General features: G+C 34.9%; 1 protein-coding gene across 1 annotated transcript in view; it reads right to left on the bottom strand.

The window, feature by feature from the left end:
* The window catches only part of LOC150107635 (uncharacterized), a 136,723-nt gene that overhangs the window by 103,616 nt on the left and 15,192 nt on the right, over positions 1–17,915 (bottom strand). The window contains exon 4 of the mRNA XM_090392145.1: positions 727–830. Within this exon, the coding sequence (XP_090248271.1) occupies positions 727–830 (104 nt within the window). The remainder of the gene's footprint in view (positions 1–726; positions 831–17,915) is intronic.

Raw genomic sequence — 17,915 nt, 5'->3', positions numbered from 1 at the left:
CCCTGTTTATAAATTTTGTTCTTCCAAAAAGAGAAATAACCAGAATAGATAGCCAAGGAAAAGAGGTCAATGATAAACCTTAACATGGATGCAAAGAACTTTTATCAAAGCTTTTCAACAGAAGGTGAGTTAGTCAGTCTCGTACTGAGATACCTACTACATACAGGTAAATCAACCAGGAAAACACACAATTTACATACAAAGTATGCTTATAGATATAGGACTAACCACCTTATTCTAGAATCATGGTTATGAAATCCAATGACACCATGTACGGTTATGGACACGTAAGAGCCCGTTAAAATCATAGAAGAAGACTATAGCAACTATGTTATAATCAGTTTTCACTATGACATGTTTGCAGAGATTATTATAGTGGACAGTTTGCTATACTGAATTTTTTTTACTATAGTTTGTCCATTTTGTGGTAGGAGTATGGTTTAGAAATACTTTATGGATCTATAGTGGTACTATATTATTGTTTTGGAATGAGAGAGACAGCGGTTTCAACACAATCTGTTTATGAGAACTTAATGCTCTCAGTATTTCATAAGTTAAAAACAAATAAAGCTTCATTTGCAAATCATGTAGTGGGCCTTTTCTCAACTCTATTGATGTGTTCTATTGAAAAGCTTAAAAAATAGCATCAACTCTATGAGGAAATTTATTTATTTTTACAGTATCTGAATGAAAAAAATTATTTTGGATAAATGAAAGAAGTCTTACTTGACATCTCTTTTCTGTTTGGATATGACAGATTCTTTCCCTTCTGCTTCTGAAATTAATTTTTCAATTTCACGATGAAGTCTTTTAATTTGTCGTTCTTTCTTCTATTAAAGATACAAAACCCAGGTTTCTTAAATAAGGATAAAATGATATATAAAGTAGCAAATAATAATTGAAAATAATACAGAAAAAATATTACTGTAATCTTATTATTATTATTATTACATGACACCTCTAAGGAGTACAAAGACTCATTGATAGAGGGCATACACTCTATAACTCTCCGTCTCCACCACTTAATCCACCAACTACAGTGAACTGCAACTACCATCATCATCTACACCAATGCCATCTACTGCCCACCACCACTAGTGTTTTTGTCTATGTGTGATGAAAAATCCTAGTTTTCAGGAGAAAAAACTCTGCTGCCTCCGTATGAGATCGGCTAACTCACCTTCAATTGAAAAAGTCCATAAAGATTCCTCTTGTCACGACAAGAATCGAACTTAGGTCTTTTCCAATCGAAGGGTGCAACGTACTGTCGTTCTTCTACTGTCGCTACATCTTATTGAGAAATATCAAATTATGAAATATTATCAGAGTACAACTTTTTATGCAAAACTGAGTTGGATATAAAATACAACTCTGGAGCAGAAACTCCAGCAAATGTAATTCTGAAAGTACTTCAGAGAATGGATTTTCTTTATTTTGATCTTTTCATCTTCCTCAACAGCTTAATGGACAATCTAGCTCTAATTCTGCAATAACTAATTTCTACATCTGTCTCTATCATAAGCTGCATTCTGGTGTAAAGTGCTCATCCAGCTTATAAGTCATAAGTTCATTACCACATCCATCATGTTTGGGGGTCTTCCTGTGGATCTTTTCTTGTCAATTTTATTTCTAAGTACAGGCAGTCCACAGATTATGGACGACCCGTGAACTGCCTGTACTTATGCAAAACTGAGGCATTCTGTACTTATAAATGGGCCCTAAGGCTCCCCAATAATTAAATTAATAATTTGAGAACTAGTTTCTTTCACACACGTAAACAAACCCACATGGCGTAAGCGGTTTGTAGGTGCAGTATCTTTACACTAGTGACTAGTCTCATTGTTTATATGGTCGTTTATGCACAGCATCGCTTTTGTCTTAACTTGCATTATGCAATTTTAATATTATGCATATATGCATAATATTAAAAGGGAGAGGCAGCCAGTGCCGATGTAGCTGCAGCAAATGAATTTCCTGAAATGTTGAAGAAAATTACTGAGGATGGGGTTATTTACTAGAACAAATATTTAACGCAGAGGAAAGTGGTTTGCTCTGGAAAAAAATACCTGAAAGAACATAAACCTCAAAAGAAGAACAAAAATGCACCAGTGCATACAGTAGCAAAGGACAGACTAATCTTAATGCTTGAGGGTAATGCATCTGGAGATTTTAAGCTCAAGCCTTTGCTTACTTACTGCTCCAAAAATCCAAGAGCACCTTACTGCATTATCAAAGCAGCTCTTCCCATTATTTGGAAGTCAAATTTAAGTGCCTGAGTCACACTTGCTATGTCTGAAGATTGGTTCTTGAACTGTTTTATTCCTGCTGTGGGACATTATTGTTCAGAAAAGAAAATTCCCTTTAAAATTCTGCTTGTGCTGGACAATGCTCCTGGACATACAACATCTTTAGATGACCTTAACCCTAATGTAAAGGTCATATTTTTACCACCCAACACTACATCATTACTACAGACAATGGACCAGGGAGTCATTTCTGCATGTAAGGCTTATTACTTACAGCATACATTCCTGCAAGTAGTCAGGGCTACAGAATATGACGTGATGACCTTGAGAGAATTCTGAAAGAATTATAACATCCATAATGCCATCAAAAACATTGCTGATTCTTGGAAGGAAGTGAAGCAATCAATAATTAAAGAGGTGTGGAACAAACTGTGCCCTCAATTTTGAGATGATTTTTGTGGCTTCACAGAAGAAGAAGAAGACATCGCCAAAGCCAGAAATGCTGTGATGGATAGTGGTAATTCACTGCAATTGGACATCAATGAAGTCAGTGACTTACTAGAGTCTAATTCACAAGAATTAAAATGAAAATCTTACGGAGATAGTGAAGTTTATAGAAACACAAGAACACAAAGAATCAGAAGATCCAGAGCCAAGAAAGTTTATGACAAAAGAATTAGCTGAAGACTTTTGTCTCATTGAAGCAGGATTTGCTAAGAACTGAGGAGCAAGATCCTAACATTGAGCTGTTTATAAAGGTTTAACATGCAGTTAGTAAGACCATCAGCTGCTACAAGGTAATTTATGATGAAAAAAAGAAAAAGGTTGTGCAAACAATCCTAGATACCTTTTCCAAGAACCGACTTCAGTGGTAAGCTCCCCTCCTCCAGCAACAGAATCAAATCCTAATTCTCCAGCACCCACTCTATCCTCTCTAGCACACCTCCATCATCATCTTCTGATTAATGTTAGCCTACCTTCTTGTCTCAAAAATGCTCCTTCCAGTAAGAAAGGCATTGATGCAACCTTCAAAATTTTGAAATTTTTCCTAACTAAACTTTTTGTATAAGTTTGTTTTTATGTTCTGTTTGTTTGAATTAAAAGAAAGAGCACAATAGTTTCTGCAACTTATTATCACAGCACAGGGGTATTATTATTATTACTGCATATGCGCTGTTCACCATGGATCCAAGTTACATACAAATCTGACCTAAAGACGTTCTCAAGGAACATATCTTGTCCGTAACCTGGGGATTGCCTGTACTTGTCTGATTCTGCTTTCTAAATGTGACCAAACCACTGAATTCTCTCACCTCTTATAAATGATAGGATGTTTTATCTTTGAAACAGATTCTGCAGGTACTCATTATGCCTCCATTCATACAGTCTAGTATTTTGATTGTAAGATGGTCCAGAAATTTTTTTCAGTATTTTTCTTTCAAATGTGATATGCTTCCTATTATCTCCCTATCTTATTTTTTTGTTGACCGTGTTTCAATTGCAGGTTAATGCTGTAGATAGCTTTAAATAGATTTCTTTTGATTTTCTTGACAGTATTCTAAACTTCAGGAGTTATAAATCACAAAAACACCCATAGTTGGCCTTCTCAATTCTCTCCTCTATCTCTTGATGCATATCATTGTGGTTGTAAATGTTAACTCCTAGATAGTTAAATTTATCCACTTGCTCAAAGCATATAATTATTAACAGCCACGTTGAATCAGCCTTGACGGGTCCTTGAAACACATATGTTTAGTCTTTTCGTGATTTATGACAAGACCCACAGGCTTATTTGCCTTGATTAAAATAGATACACTTTGTATATATCCTGATGGGAATCTCCAAGGATAACAATGTCATCAGTATAAACCAACAGGATGTTGTTCCCATTCATTTCCATTCTCCTTTATTTATTTAGGTCTCTAATGACTTTTTCCAATTCTAGACTAAACAAAATTAGTGAAGAGCATCTCCTTGGCAGAGTCCAGATTTTATTTCAAAATTTGATAATTGTTCCTGGAGAAAACATACCTCTCAGAGGGATGTAACAATTACACAGTTGTATCATATTTATATACTTTTGTGGTATTCTAAAAAGTCTCATTGCATCCCACAGTATGTTTTGATGTATACTGTCATATGCTTGTTTATAGTCTACAAATACTAGATGTAATTCTTTATCAAACTCATAAATTTTTCTAAGAGTTGTTCAAGAATGAAAATATAATCAATTGTCAACTTTCCCTTGAAGAATCCACACTGAAACACTCCTATGTTTGAAGAACATGGATTAATCCTTTTCCAGATCAGTGTAGACAGTATTTTGTAGCAGGTGGCTGAGAGAGAGAGAGAGAGAGAGAGAGAGAGAGAGAGAGAGAGAGAGAGAGAGAGAGATACCTCCACGGTTACTGGTTATCGTAAGGTCACTTAAAAAAAAAAAAAAAAAAAAAAAAAAATAGAACACAGTATTGCTGTATTACAATCAACTGGGATTTATTATTTTTGTCATATCATCTTGATGAGTTCATAAATATTGGTTGTTAGGAGTGTTTCTCTAATTTTTAGAAGTTTTGCTGTAATTTTATTTTCACTGGCTGTGTTATTATTTTTTAGTGATTTAATAACATTGTCAACTTCAATCAGAATGATGCCTCAATTGTGATTTCTTCATCAACATTTTCTTCTAAACATTGTAAACTTGGATTACTCTAATAGGTTAAGGACTAACCACGGTTGATGTGCAGACTTTTTTTACAAGTGCCAGAAAATTTGTTCCCCACAATGTGTGACTGTGGAAGTGAGAAGAAGACCATTTGCTATATTCGCCAAGAATGTCCACAGAGAGCATATGAAGGAGAGGAACAAGATTTCCTAGTTCCAACACTTGCGACGACTATTGACTGGATTAATAACTAAGATATAAACTTGTAATATCTGACTGATAGAAGAATCTTAATTTTCGTATTTGTAATTTCTACTGGTGTTGTCTGTATATTTAGTGTGTTTATGTTATATACATATATTTAGAGATGTCGAGTTTAGATTTTATATACATACTAGTGGGCTCTGCTCCCTGACGTCTCCCCCCCGTGTTCCGGACTGGTAGGTCGGTTCTCCTTGAATTCCGATGACTCGAATTTTGAAGACTCGACACTCAGGGTAGCCCGAGTTTCCAAACGTTTCAAATAACTTGACAAAAACGTTACACAAAAAAGTTACAGCCTACATCCATTTCAAGCCGACATCACATAAAATGATAAGCTGAAATTAGAAACATCCTTTCTAATTTCAGCTTATCATTTTATAGCATAGAGTAGATATATATATATATATGTCTATTTATATTTTAATTATATACATAGTTATAATTGTTACCGATACTGTATATGTTTCTTTTTCTTGCAATGTAATAGCCATACAATAAATAATAAATTAATCTAAACATTGTGCCTCTAGTATAAGGTTTCTATCTGGTGATGGTAAAGACTTGTTTAGTAGTCTCTCAAAATATTGTCTTAATTCCTCAAGAATTCCTCATTCTTTCTCTCTTGGATAATTAAATTTCCTTGGTTGTTAGTATTAGTATTTTTTCTCTGCCAGTCTTCTTTCTTTTTTGGTGCAGTCTGTATTATACATGTTAAATTTCTGCAGGTCCTATAATTTCAGCATTTTCTGGTGATGGGTTCTGTAGCATTTTCAACCTCATCTTATTGTTTCTTTATAGTCTTTACATACCCTTATTGAACCATTTGCTTTTCTTTCTGTGGTTTGTGAATTGAAGAATTTATTCTGCACAATGAATAATAATATTTTTGATTTGAGTCCATTTACTTTCTGTTTCCCATTTTATCTTTTCTGCATATTGTCTTTGTATGTGCACATCCCCCCATTTTTCAATATTATATTGATTAGTATTTCTGTTTATGATAAAACTTCTCTATTCAACAAAAAATTTTAGACTGAAATGTGCTATTACCAGGTAATGATCATTACCTGGTAATAAATAATGATGTAACCTGGTAAAAAGTAACGATGCACAGCTTCTCTATACATAGAGAGACATTTTTTTATGCATGCCATGTATACATTGTTTATCATTACATGATCTATTTGGTTGTTTACTGTTCCATCTGGGGAAAGCCAAGTTTGTTTATGAATATTTCTTCTGGGAAAGTATGTGCTACTGACTGTAAACATCTGGAGGATGCAAAATTAATAACTCGGATCCCATTGTCATTACTAACTTCAGGCAGACTATCTGGGCTAAAGAAACAAGATCTACATCTTGTTTCTTTTTATATTTGAGCATTAAAGTCATGCATAACTAATTTTATAAAATGATCAGGTTAAGAATCATATATCGTTTCTAGTTACTCATAAACTTTATCTTTAACATCATCATCTTTATCTTCTGTTGATGCATAAACATTGGTAATTGCAACATCAAACAGATGACCAAGAATACAGATATAACACAGTTGATCATCTAATGATGTGAAAATTTTTACACATGGTAAGATCTGCACCATAAAACCCACACCATTTTCACGTCTTTCACTATATGTTCCACTGCAGAATATTGTTCTATTATTTGTCTGTAGGTTTCCTTGACCTGGCCATCTGATTTATTGTACAGTCAAGATCTGAATATTGTAATTTTCTACTGCGTCAATTACACATTTAAGGGATCCAAGTTTAAACAAAGTTTTTATAGTCCATGTTCAACCTTGAAATCTGTTAGACAGTTCCAGGCAATGGTGGTGACTGACTGCCTGCTGCAACAACCACCCACCAACCTGAGGAGACTGCAGGGTATCTCTTTAGTTTGGTCTTTGACCTGTCCAGCATGGGAGGCTCTACTGATAGCTATGTTACCTCCAGCATAGCTCCGAATCATTGAAAGGCACAAGCCCTCCATCACAAAAAAAAATAAGTAATTTTTTCCTCTATCACACAAGTTGTGAGAAATCTACATACAGTAGCTAGGATTAAGTAAAAGAAATTCATCATTATGGAAAAAAAAAAGTGCAGATAAAAACCCAAGTTGTATTATAAAGAGTACTTTATTTGAATCACTAAATAGCCACAATGTGCAGCATATCCCATTTTGAGAGAGGATAAAATTAAATTTAGTTTGTTGTAATTAATCAAAGACACAAAGACTGCACAGCCATCATATTATGTCTGTTAGTATTTGCATGTGTGTTGTTCAGTTAGTTTGTCAATTTTACTGAATAAAAAACCAGAGTTGAGCCTTAATAGCTCAGATGGTAATGACAAAGCCCTTGGATTGAAAAGATCCTCATTTGAATCCTGTCTTGGATACAAAGAACCTTCATAAGATCTTTTGAATCCAAAGTGTCTAATATGGAGAATGGCATATTAAACAGACAAAGTGCCAAGAGAATGCATGTGACTGATAGATATAAGAGATACAATACTAGCCTGGTTAACAGAGCAGGTGCACTCATTATCCAACCAATAGGATATGAGGTTTGAATCCCATATTTTTGGTATGGATGTTTGTGAAAATCCTTAAGTGACAGAGGATTTGAATCACCGAGTGTGAGATTGCCATCCTCCTTACTGAAGGCTTGAAAAACTATATTTGTTCTCAAGTGCAAGATTCCCAGGTTATCTAATTCTTATCCCAGCCACAGTCACACTGATTTTATGATAGGTTTATAGCATTTCATGGATGGAATGTCTCCCAAGATGAACTGGGTCACCATGGGAGAAGTAGACACAACTGTCCTACAATGGAAGAGGTCTTCACCCTGAAGAGGGGAATATACAGGCTGAATATCATCATCGTATCAATAATAGGTTTAACCATCCTATTATTGATATCATGATATTAGGTCTAATGTCACTTTCCTACATAATGTGATTCATATAGATAACGAATAACAATGAAGATAGTGTATACTCTTTCTTACTCCTGATGTTACATCAAACCATCTTCCTCCTTCAATCCTAAGTGCTGAAGGAGAAAGTGTTGACTTATTTGACTTATAACTCAACTACAGACAATGTATTGCTCAATACAATGCCCTTTTACATCATCTAACTGCAGCTTTTCTCTTAGCACAATGCAACATGCCTTTTACAGATTTACAAAAAATAAACATAGATCCTTAATATATTCTATTTGGTCTGAAACCAGCTTGCTGTTCTCCAAGTTTCTCTTAAATAATTTTTCTTAGCTTTTTCACAAATGCTTGCAGAAATCATATCTAGAACCTATTCAGTAGAGAAATTCTTCTATAATTCTCATATGATTTGATCATCAAATCATTGTCTCTTTAGCATACGGTGTGAAATGTAACACAGCTTGTCTCTCTCTCTCTATATATATGTGTGTGTGTGTGTATACTCCAGATGATGATCTTAATAATTTTAATTTCTCAACATTTCAATCTTCATATTATTTTTAACATGGTTGTAAAGTCCATAATTTGTCTAAAATGAATGCTGATCACTGTGTAATACTAAAGGAAAGTATACAGTATTCTCTCTTCCCCTTCTAAGCTTTTTCAATAGCCTCTAGAACATTTTTTCACACCTCCCTGATATTTGCCACCATAGTTTTCCTGTGACTTTCACTTAGTTATTTTTACATAATACTTAGTTTTCTTACATTTTTCTCTGTATTCTCTCAGAGCACATACTGAACTACTTGTAAGGAACTTTCAATATGCTGTCTTCTTCTTTTCCATGATTGCCTCTTTAACTTTCTGAGTCCACCACAGAGTTCAGATTTTTCTACCCTTGTAGACAAATTAATAGTTAGGTTAATATTTTTATTGGAGGTTTTTATTAGCATCCTGACAAAATCTGACTAGTTAAACGTTTGGAAATTTAAATCTACTTGTGTTAAATACAGAGTTACATTGTGTAAAATCAATGAAATGGCTGTTTTGGGGATTTTCTTAAGACAATTTCTATTAATTTTTATAAAATACGAAAAATATAAAATATTTCTGTTATATTTGTTCTGTGCCAACAATAACTGCTAATGAATTTGTAAACAAATCACTGCCACATACTGCTGATATTGAGCACAGCATGTGTACTACAGAGAATTGCAAGGAAGAATAAAAGCCTCGAGTCTTTGAGAGAGCCTTTACAATTAAAATTTTATTTTTACATCTATGATAGGTTGTAAATTTATACATCACAGATTTTAAATACCGTTTTTTTTTGGGGGGGGGGGGATCAAATGTTGAATAATATTGAAACCTTATTCTAGACACCAAACATAGTACTTTTTCAAGCCACTTCGGATCTCCAAATTTGGAAGGTAGAGGTCTCAAAATGAATGACAAAAACTGTCTACACCTAAAGACATTAAAAAATGTCCATGTCTAAAGGAACTAAATCTATATCTGCTGGTTGAAGAGCAGAGACAGTATCCACTCAGTCAACCAGGACAGCTGAAAGTCTTAATACATCATAGAAATGAAAGAATAGGTGGCACCTCCACATTGGTTATATTGTTCTAGAAATTACCTTGTTAGCTCATGTTACTTGCATTATTCTTCAGACTTTTTTGATGGAATGTATATTTGATATTGTATAGGATACTACTGTTGACTTGGAAATTCAGAGTTGGATAAGCAGAAGTACCACACTGAATGAATGCAGAGGTCATTCATTCATTCTTTCTTTCTTTCTTCTTATTTGGTTTATCCATGCCTTAGATCCATGACTAGCCTAGCATCCTTGGCTTCCAAAATCATAATGTAGTAGGAAAATTAAAAATTGTGTTTCTTGTGACTACTGACAAATTCACCATTTGTCAGGTACTGTATAAGTAAAGCATTTCTCTAAAAATTAGGTGATCCCCCCCCCCCCAAACCACTCCCAACGAGTGACCAAAGGATCGTCCAATTCAGTGGTGGTTCCACTCAGTGACAGGCTCACCCTACCACTGAGCAGAACTGTTCATATTCCAGAGGAAAGCATCCACTGAACACGGCCCTGATAGAGGCCATGCTGGAAAACACTAAACCCTGGATACTCAAAATGCTCTCCCAAGGCAAAAGTCTTTGATTTAGCAAATCAAAACAACACCTATTCAAGGTTTTTTTTTTTTTTGGCTTTTAAAATAGCAAACTTTTTCAGCATTTAAATGTTTCTTTGTCACTTTGTGGTAACAATTATAGCTGCATGCCTGTTTTTGGAAAGCGCAAAATAAGATAAGAAAATAATGAACATTGTTATTATTATCATAATTAGACCTCACAGAGTCAAAAGACAAATTATAGGAGGTTCCACTGCCACAAACATATACACCTTCATACCATGCTTTAAATGCATTCACCATCTTAGCACTCACATTTCAATCATCTGCCACTCTCCATGCTAAAAAAAAAAAAAACCTACTTGTCATCCTAACATGTTTATACCCTCCTTATATATATTCCAGGGATGGCCTCTTGTTCTCCCCTGTTTTTCCGCATTCTATAAAAAAACTTCAACCACATTAATATGGTAATAATTCCTTACCGATTTATATGTCTCAATCATATAAGTTGGTAAGGAATTATACCTCCCTCCTCCTCCTCCTCCTCTTATCTGCCAGACTATGCAAATTGCATTTCCTCCATTCACCTTCATACTTAACATTCCAGAGCTCAGAAACTACTTCAGTCAATCATCTCTATGTGGCCTGATCAAAGCCTTATACAATGGAACCATAACATCCTTACTTCCACATGTCAGTATCCTTCATATCATTGCCATAATCTGCTGTGCTGCCCACACACACACACACATTTAACAACAAGTCCTTGAAGTTTTTGGTCCTTGTCCACAATCATTTGCTTCCCAAATTTTGAAACCTTACACTCCACAACACTGAATTATCAACCCCACTCACTTGTCTATTGACTGCATCTATTCAAGTCCTCTTGCAGAGCTATAACAACATCTCCTCCCCCAACTTTGTATAATCTTAAAACAACTGCAAATCACCATTCAAACCTTTCTCTATATCATTAGCACACAAGTTAAACAGCAACAGCCCCAAAGCAGATCACTGATGCACATCACCACTGACTTTCCTCTTCTGAGATATCACTCTTCCATATACTGCAGATACATATAAGACAGTCAATCTCAAATTTAGCACACTAATCTACTATCCCATCCTATCTATCTGTTCCAATTTAATTACTAGCCTATCAAATAGCAATCTATCAAAGGCTTTTGTAAAATCTAAATATACCACACCATATATGAATCGCTTTTGTCCACTGCATTTGTCACGTTGTTATAATATGTAAGCAATCATAAAGAAAGATCATGCTAAAACATGATCTTTCTTTAGCAAATGCATACTTACCATCAATGAGAATGCTACTGTTGTCAACCCAATTCTGAATCTATCTTAGTCCACATTAACCTCTAAGACTTCAACCACTACTTCAGACATGCAGATTGGCCTTTGAAGCTTTAGTCTTATCACTTCCCTTATGAAGTGGCCCAATTCTCTACTTTTTTCCCCCGGTGTAAACCTCATTAAAAAAAGTATGGCAAAGCTGTTGTTAATATCCTGGAACATTCCACTCAAACATGTAGTGATATATATATCATTGAACCATATAGCCTTATTAATACTAAGTTTACTCAATTCCTCACACACCTCCTGCACAATTACCATCAGTTCGTCCACCACCCTTCCCAGTGTATTCAAGTTCTACATGATGTCACATTCATGATGATAAAATACTTAAACAAATGCTCATTTAATACATCAGCTTTATCTTCTGCAATGGTTATCAATCTACCATTTTTGCCAACTAGTATTCAATGGACACATATCAAAAGGATTCTGGGACTTTTTTTTTTTTGCCTCACTAGCTAACTACTGTGCATACTGCATTCCTGCTACCCTTACCAAGCACATCACATTCATTGCTTGCTCTCATTCATCTTGTACTGCTTCCATAATGCTGTCTTCTTCCAGACAACATGTCTAATACCTACATTCATCCATTTTGCCTAACTTATTTAACTTCCTGATCCTTGGAACATATTCAGACATGGCCCTCTGCAAGAAAGATCTTTAGTAGGGTCCAAAAAGCACTCATCTCCTTTCAATTCAATTCCTTATTCCATAATATAGCTGCAAGCTGTTCCTGATTTTTTCACAATCTCACCAGCCATATACTGTAGTTCCACGTATGTCCCTCTCTCTCACAGAAGTCCTCATATGGCTGGCCGCTGTCCAGGTGATCACCTCATGGTCACTCTCACCAACTCATGGAGGAAGATTTGACACCTCATTTATAGCAACCCTTTGATGAGATGATCAAATCCAAGACCCTTGATTCTTGTATGCCCTCTCTTACATACTGCCTAAGGTAGTTAGGCTGTATGTAACAAAGCTCATTCTTCACGGATGCCATCTCTTCATTCTAATCTATATGACATTAATTAAAATCACCCATAACAATCACTCTTTTCTTATTTGCTAATATTACATTTCTTTCCCAATGCCTTCCACATTTGCTATATACCTGGTAATGTGGTAGGCATTGGGAAAGAAATGTATGAGCCTCATATCACACCCAACTAAATTTTCATCCTATTTCCCACTACCTCACACTATACTGTCTCAAAATCACTGCCAACTATTTGCTCCTTGCATCTCCATCTTGGATGGGTATAAACTCTTCCATCAACAGCACTTCTACTACCTTCATGAAACACATGATATTCCTCCATCTCTATTCCTGTTTGGATGTCATCCTCCTCAACTATCCACATTTCACTTATTCCAACAATTTTTAGGCAAATGAACTTTACTATCACAACAGTTTTATTCCTCTTATTTCAGATAAATTTTAATAATGGCAAACCGTGAGCAGACATATAAATACAAAATTAATAACGGAAAAACTCAAGTAAAAAGATTTAATAGTAATTTTCGCCTGTGTGTCAGTACATTTTAATCTCAAATTAAACAATAACTGACAATTCCAAAAAGTGCCACCTAAGTAGCTAGTGTAAGATAACTAAAAAGGTCAATAAATTTCCTAACAAAGAAAAAAAAAAAAAAAATATATATATATATATATACACACACACACAATAAAAAGTTAGGAAAGATTAGCTGAATTATAAAGTATTATCTCCCATAAAGGGGATAGACGTAAACCATCAGATCTGTTTAAGTTAGGTGCATGAAGTAAAGTTTCACATGTTTCTTTATAAAGCCATTCCACGAGGAACTGACTTTTGTGAAGGACTCTTGTTTTTTTCCAATGAACTCTATGTTTAGTGATGATGGCATGTTCTGCAAGTCCAGACTGTTCAGGTTCAAGGTATTGAATATAAGACTGGTTTTCTTCTAGCCGAATAGAGGCCGATCTTCCTGTTTGTCCGAAAAAAGATAATCCACAAGAGCAAGGAATCTGGTAAACACCTGGATAATTAAGATGCGGAAGCTTGTCCTTAGGAGAAGTGAGAAAGGTGGAGATTTTTCTGAATGGTTGAAAAGCAACAAAAATATTCAGTGGTTTTAAAACTTCTGCTATACGTTCACTAATGCCTTGTACATAAGGGATAAGAATGCACGTTATTTCTTCTGTATTTGAAAAGGAAGACATATTAAAACTACTCAAAGCTCTTTTGATGAAGGAATTCTTATCCATTAGATAGAAAGGAAGAAGTAATATATTGCAGTTCTTTCTGTAATAGATCGTCTGAAGAACAAAAGGAGTGGGCACGATGAACCAGTGTTTTAATAGTTCCTGCCTTTTGACTGGGATGGTGATGAGATTCAGCATGGATATAATGGCCTGTATGAGTCTTCTTTCTATAGACTGAGAAATGTAGGTTACCATCTGGTTGGCGAAGAATCAGAAGACCTAAAAAAGCTAACTGCTTATTTGATTCTATTTCTAGGGTAAACTAGATCCTTGGATGAAATGCATTTAACTTAGTGAGAAACTGTTGAAGTTCATCAGAAGAGCCATTCCATATAGCAAAAATGTCATCGACATATCTGAACCAATGAGTAGGTCTGGGAGAAATGTTGTCAAAGATATGTTGTTCAAAATGTTCCATAAAGAAGTTTGAGATAGCAGAAGAAAGAGGATTGCCCATTGCTGTTCCTTCAATTTGTTAATACAAATTATTTTTAAAGGAAAAATAACCAGAATGTATTACAAAATCAAATATTTTTGCAATGTCTGAAGGAATTTCCTGTTGCAGTAATTCAATGCTGTCAGATAAAGGAACATTTGTAAATAAAGAAACAATATCTAAACTGATCATGATATCCGAAACATCCAAATGAAGATCTAAAATTTTATTTTTGAAATCCAAAGTATTTTTTATATAAGTATCAGTTCTTCTAGTTGAAGAAGTGAGAAGATTTGATAAAAATTTTGAAATTTTGTAAGTGGGACAACCTATGCGATCTACAACTGGCCTCAACGGAATGCCTGGTTTATGAACTTTCGGAAGACCATACAATCTATGTGGACGACCGAAGAAGGTTTTAAGTTTTTACTTTTGATCTTCATTCCATGTAGATATATTATCTATAAGAGAATTAAGTTTCTTCAATTGACTCCCGGTAGGATCCAATGTAAGAGGCCTATAAGTTGAAGTATCTGATGGTTTACGTCTATCCCCTTTATAGGAGATAGTACTTTATAATTCAGCTAATCTTTCCTAACTTTTTATTGTATATATAATTTTTTTTTTTTTTGTTAGGAAATTTATTGACCTTTTTAGTTATCTTACACTAGCTACTTAGGTGGCGCTTTTTGGAATTGTCAGTTATTGTTTCATTTGAGCTTAAAATGTACTGAAGATGCCCGTGACACACAGGCAAAAATTATACTATTAAATAATCTTTTTACGTAAGTTTTTTCGTTATTAATTTTGTATTTATTTCATATACTTCTGGCATTCATAAACAAACCTAATGGCTCATTTCTGGTTCTCTCAGTTATGACTTCTTCATTCCTCTCTATCACCACCAATCCTCAATCTCCCCAGATCCAAACACTCTCCTCCCCACATTCTTGCCTTCTCAATCCTTCTGTTTACTCAAACATTCACTTCTGCATCAGGTATCCATACTTCTTGCACAATGTCTCCCTGTCTGTCTTAACCCCCTCCCCCCTTTCCTTGGCTGTCTTGTATTCCTGCTTTTTCATATTTTTCAACTCACATTACTCACCTCTCCATTGACAAACTCTCCTGCCTTACTTTCCTGTTTTTTTTTTTTTTTTTTGCATCAGCTTCTTACTTCCTTTATTTTCTCAGAGCTTCTATTCACTGCAGTCCCTCTCACTTTCAGAAAGTCTCTCCAGCTGCCTCACACCAAACCATTTAAATGTAGTCTCTCTCTCTCTCTCTCTTATAAAGTTCCATCCATCTCTCAAATTCATTGAATTTGAGAAATGGATGCACTCAAATGCACTCCTTTCTCTTTACACAGCTCTGCCAACACATCATTTGTGATCTTCACTCATTACCTCAACTCATTGACTGGGCAACACACCAACTATTTTTCTTATCACAACTGTTATCTTTTACTGTACTTAAACATCTCCTTAGATCCATTCTCACATTCTCCTTGTTCATGATCAAACCATTCATTCTCAATAGCAATTCTTTTGCTTACTTGAGCCCTCACACCAATATCTCAATCACTTTGCTCATGCTACCTCCAGGAAAACACACTGTGCACCTTCTCATTCACCCACTTGAATAAAATGCATAACTCAGAGGCCCACTAGCCCTATACCTTATCCTTTACCAATAGGTCAGATTTTACTAGAAGTGAGCCTTCATATACTGCTCTTAAATGCAAAATTATGGAGAAGTTGGCATAAAATATGCATGACATTATAGTTTTCAGCAGAAAACTAGGAAAACTAGGATGGGAATGGGATATATTGTAAATAATACCAAAAAGTGAGACACTTTATAAGTGTCTCATTTTTGGTATTATTACTCACTTCTTTATTCAAGTTCTCAAGCATTCAGATTCATTCTCACATTGGATGTGTGATATAAAAAGTCTGTATAAAAAAGTACAAAATATATGAATGCAAATAATGGTACTGCTTTCTTTCAGACACCACTAAACATGTCAAGTTCCAAGCTGGAGAGTTTTAGTTTCATCGTATAAAAAGAAGTGTTGAAAATCCAACTTTTAAATCAGAATTTTTCCAAACCAAGAAAAATATTATTTTATAAAAATTTTTCACATCCACTAGAGAAACCATGTGGCCCATGGACCACACTTTGAGAAACAGTGCTCTGATAAATATATCTCCTTACAGAGTCACTCTCGAATCATTAGTTACCTCTTTCACATGGACATCTTCCATTACATTCTTCCTCACTCTTCCATGCACATCAAATTAAATAACTGATAAAACTTTGTATGGAACCATAATAAGAGAGTTAACGTAATACATAAATACACACCCACTGCATTACTGGGTTTGTATTTCACGTCTCAGCTATATAAGAGTGATAGTCAGTGCACTTTTTTTTACATACTTAAAAACAGGAGCTAATAAACTTCTAGGAAAAGCATTTTTTAAAGATTTTAAAATAATGCATCAGATTATTTTCTAAGAAAAATGAATGAAAAAGAATATATACAAAAATGTACAAGTCAGAAAAAAAAAAAAAATCAGCTAATGCCTTTTTATTCCTGTATATAGGGAGTAGGCGAGGCCATTTTAGCCCTATCTAACTTTTGGAGACTGAGTGGGCAGTTCAATCTCCACTGGTACGCAATCAGAGGATAGCTGGCCCAAGGCTATCACTAATTAAGCAGCACGTAGTGAAGAGAGACAGTTCAACAAGTGCTGCCATCTCATGGTCCCTAACCCTAACACTTGTATTTTTTTAATTAATGTCTGAAATAATGTGGGTTCTACGGGCAATTTTCTTGAGTTTACGGGATGAAAAACCCGAGTTTCTGGGAGAAAAAACCTGCTTGCCCATGCCAGAGATCAATTAACTCGGGAACCGGTCCAAAAAATGCTTAGAAAAATTTCTTCTAGTCGCCGACTAGATTCGAAGTCTTCCTTCGTGCGGTCAAGCGCCGTGGTATGCAAACGCCACACCACTGAGCTACACACTGACAAAAAATATAAGCCCTTGTTGTCTCACTAAATCATTGGTTTATATATACTACACAAGGCAAGAATTTCTTTCTGAATGAAATTCACTACTCTGATAAAAGAAAGCAGAAGAAAACTACATTCCAATACAATACAGCTTCGAACTGAAAGAAGATAATTAACAGCACTGCATTTCATATTCAAATTAATTTACTAGACATTCTCTCTCAATCCTAGTAATATTGGACTGGTAATATTCCCAAAATTAAAACTCTCATACTGCCATTTTCACCTCTATCCTAAGTAAGCAAAATTCCTCTATTATTAAAAGTCCCCCACCACCACCACACACACACCCTTCCTCTTTTGTCCTTCAAATCCTGCAGAAATATTCTAAATCCCTTAATTTCTATTTTCACCTGTATACCAACCCCAGCCAATTTTTTCATATGTTAACAATCCCAATGCCACAATCTTAGCAATTATTTCAAACTTCAAGCATTAGTTACAGAAATATAACTCTGTAACTAATGCTCAAAAATATAACGCTCACATGAAA

This window comes from Typopeltis vanoorti, chromosome 4 (genome assembly GCF_054136105.1).
Source record: "Typopeltis vanoorti isolate ZY-2024b chromosome 4, IOZ_Tvanoo_1.0, whole genome shotgun sequence".
In the NCBI taxonomy this organism is placed as follows: Eukaryota; Metazoa; Arthropoda; class Arachnida; order Uropygi; family Thelyphonidae; genus Typopeltis; species Typopeltis vanoorti.
This window is presented reverse-complemented; position numbering and strand designations above follow the sequence as displayed.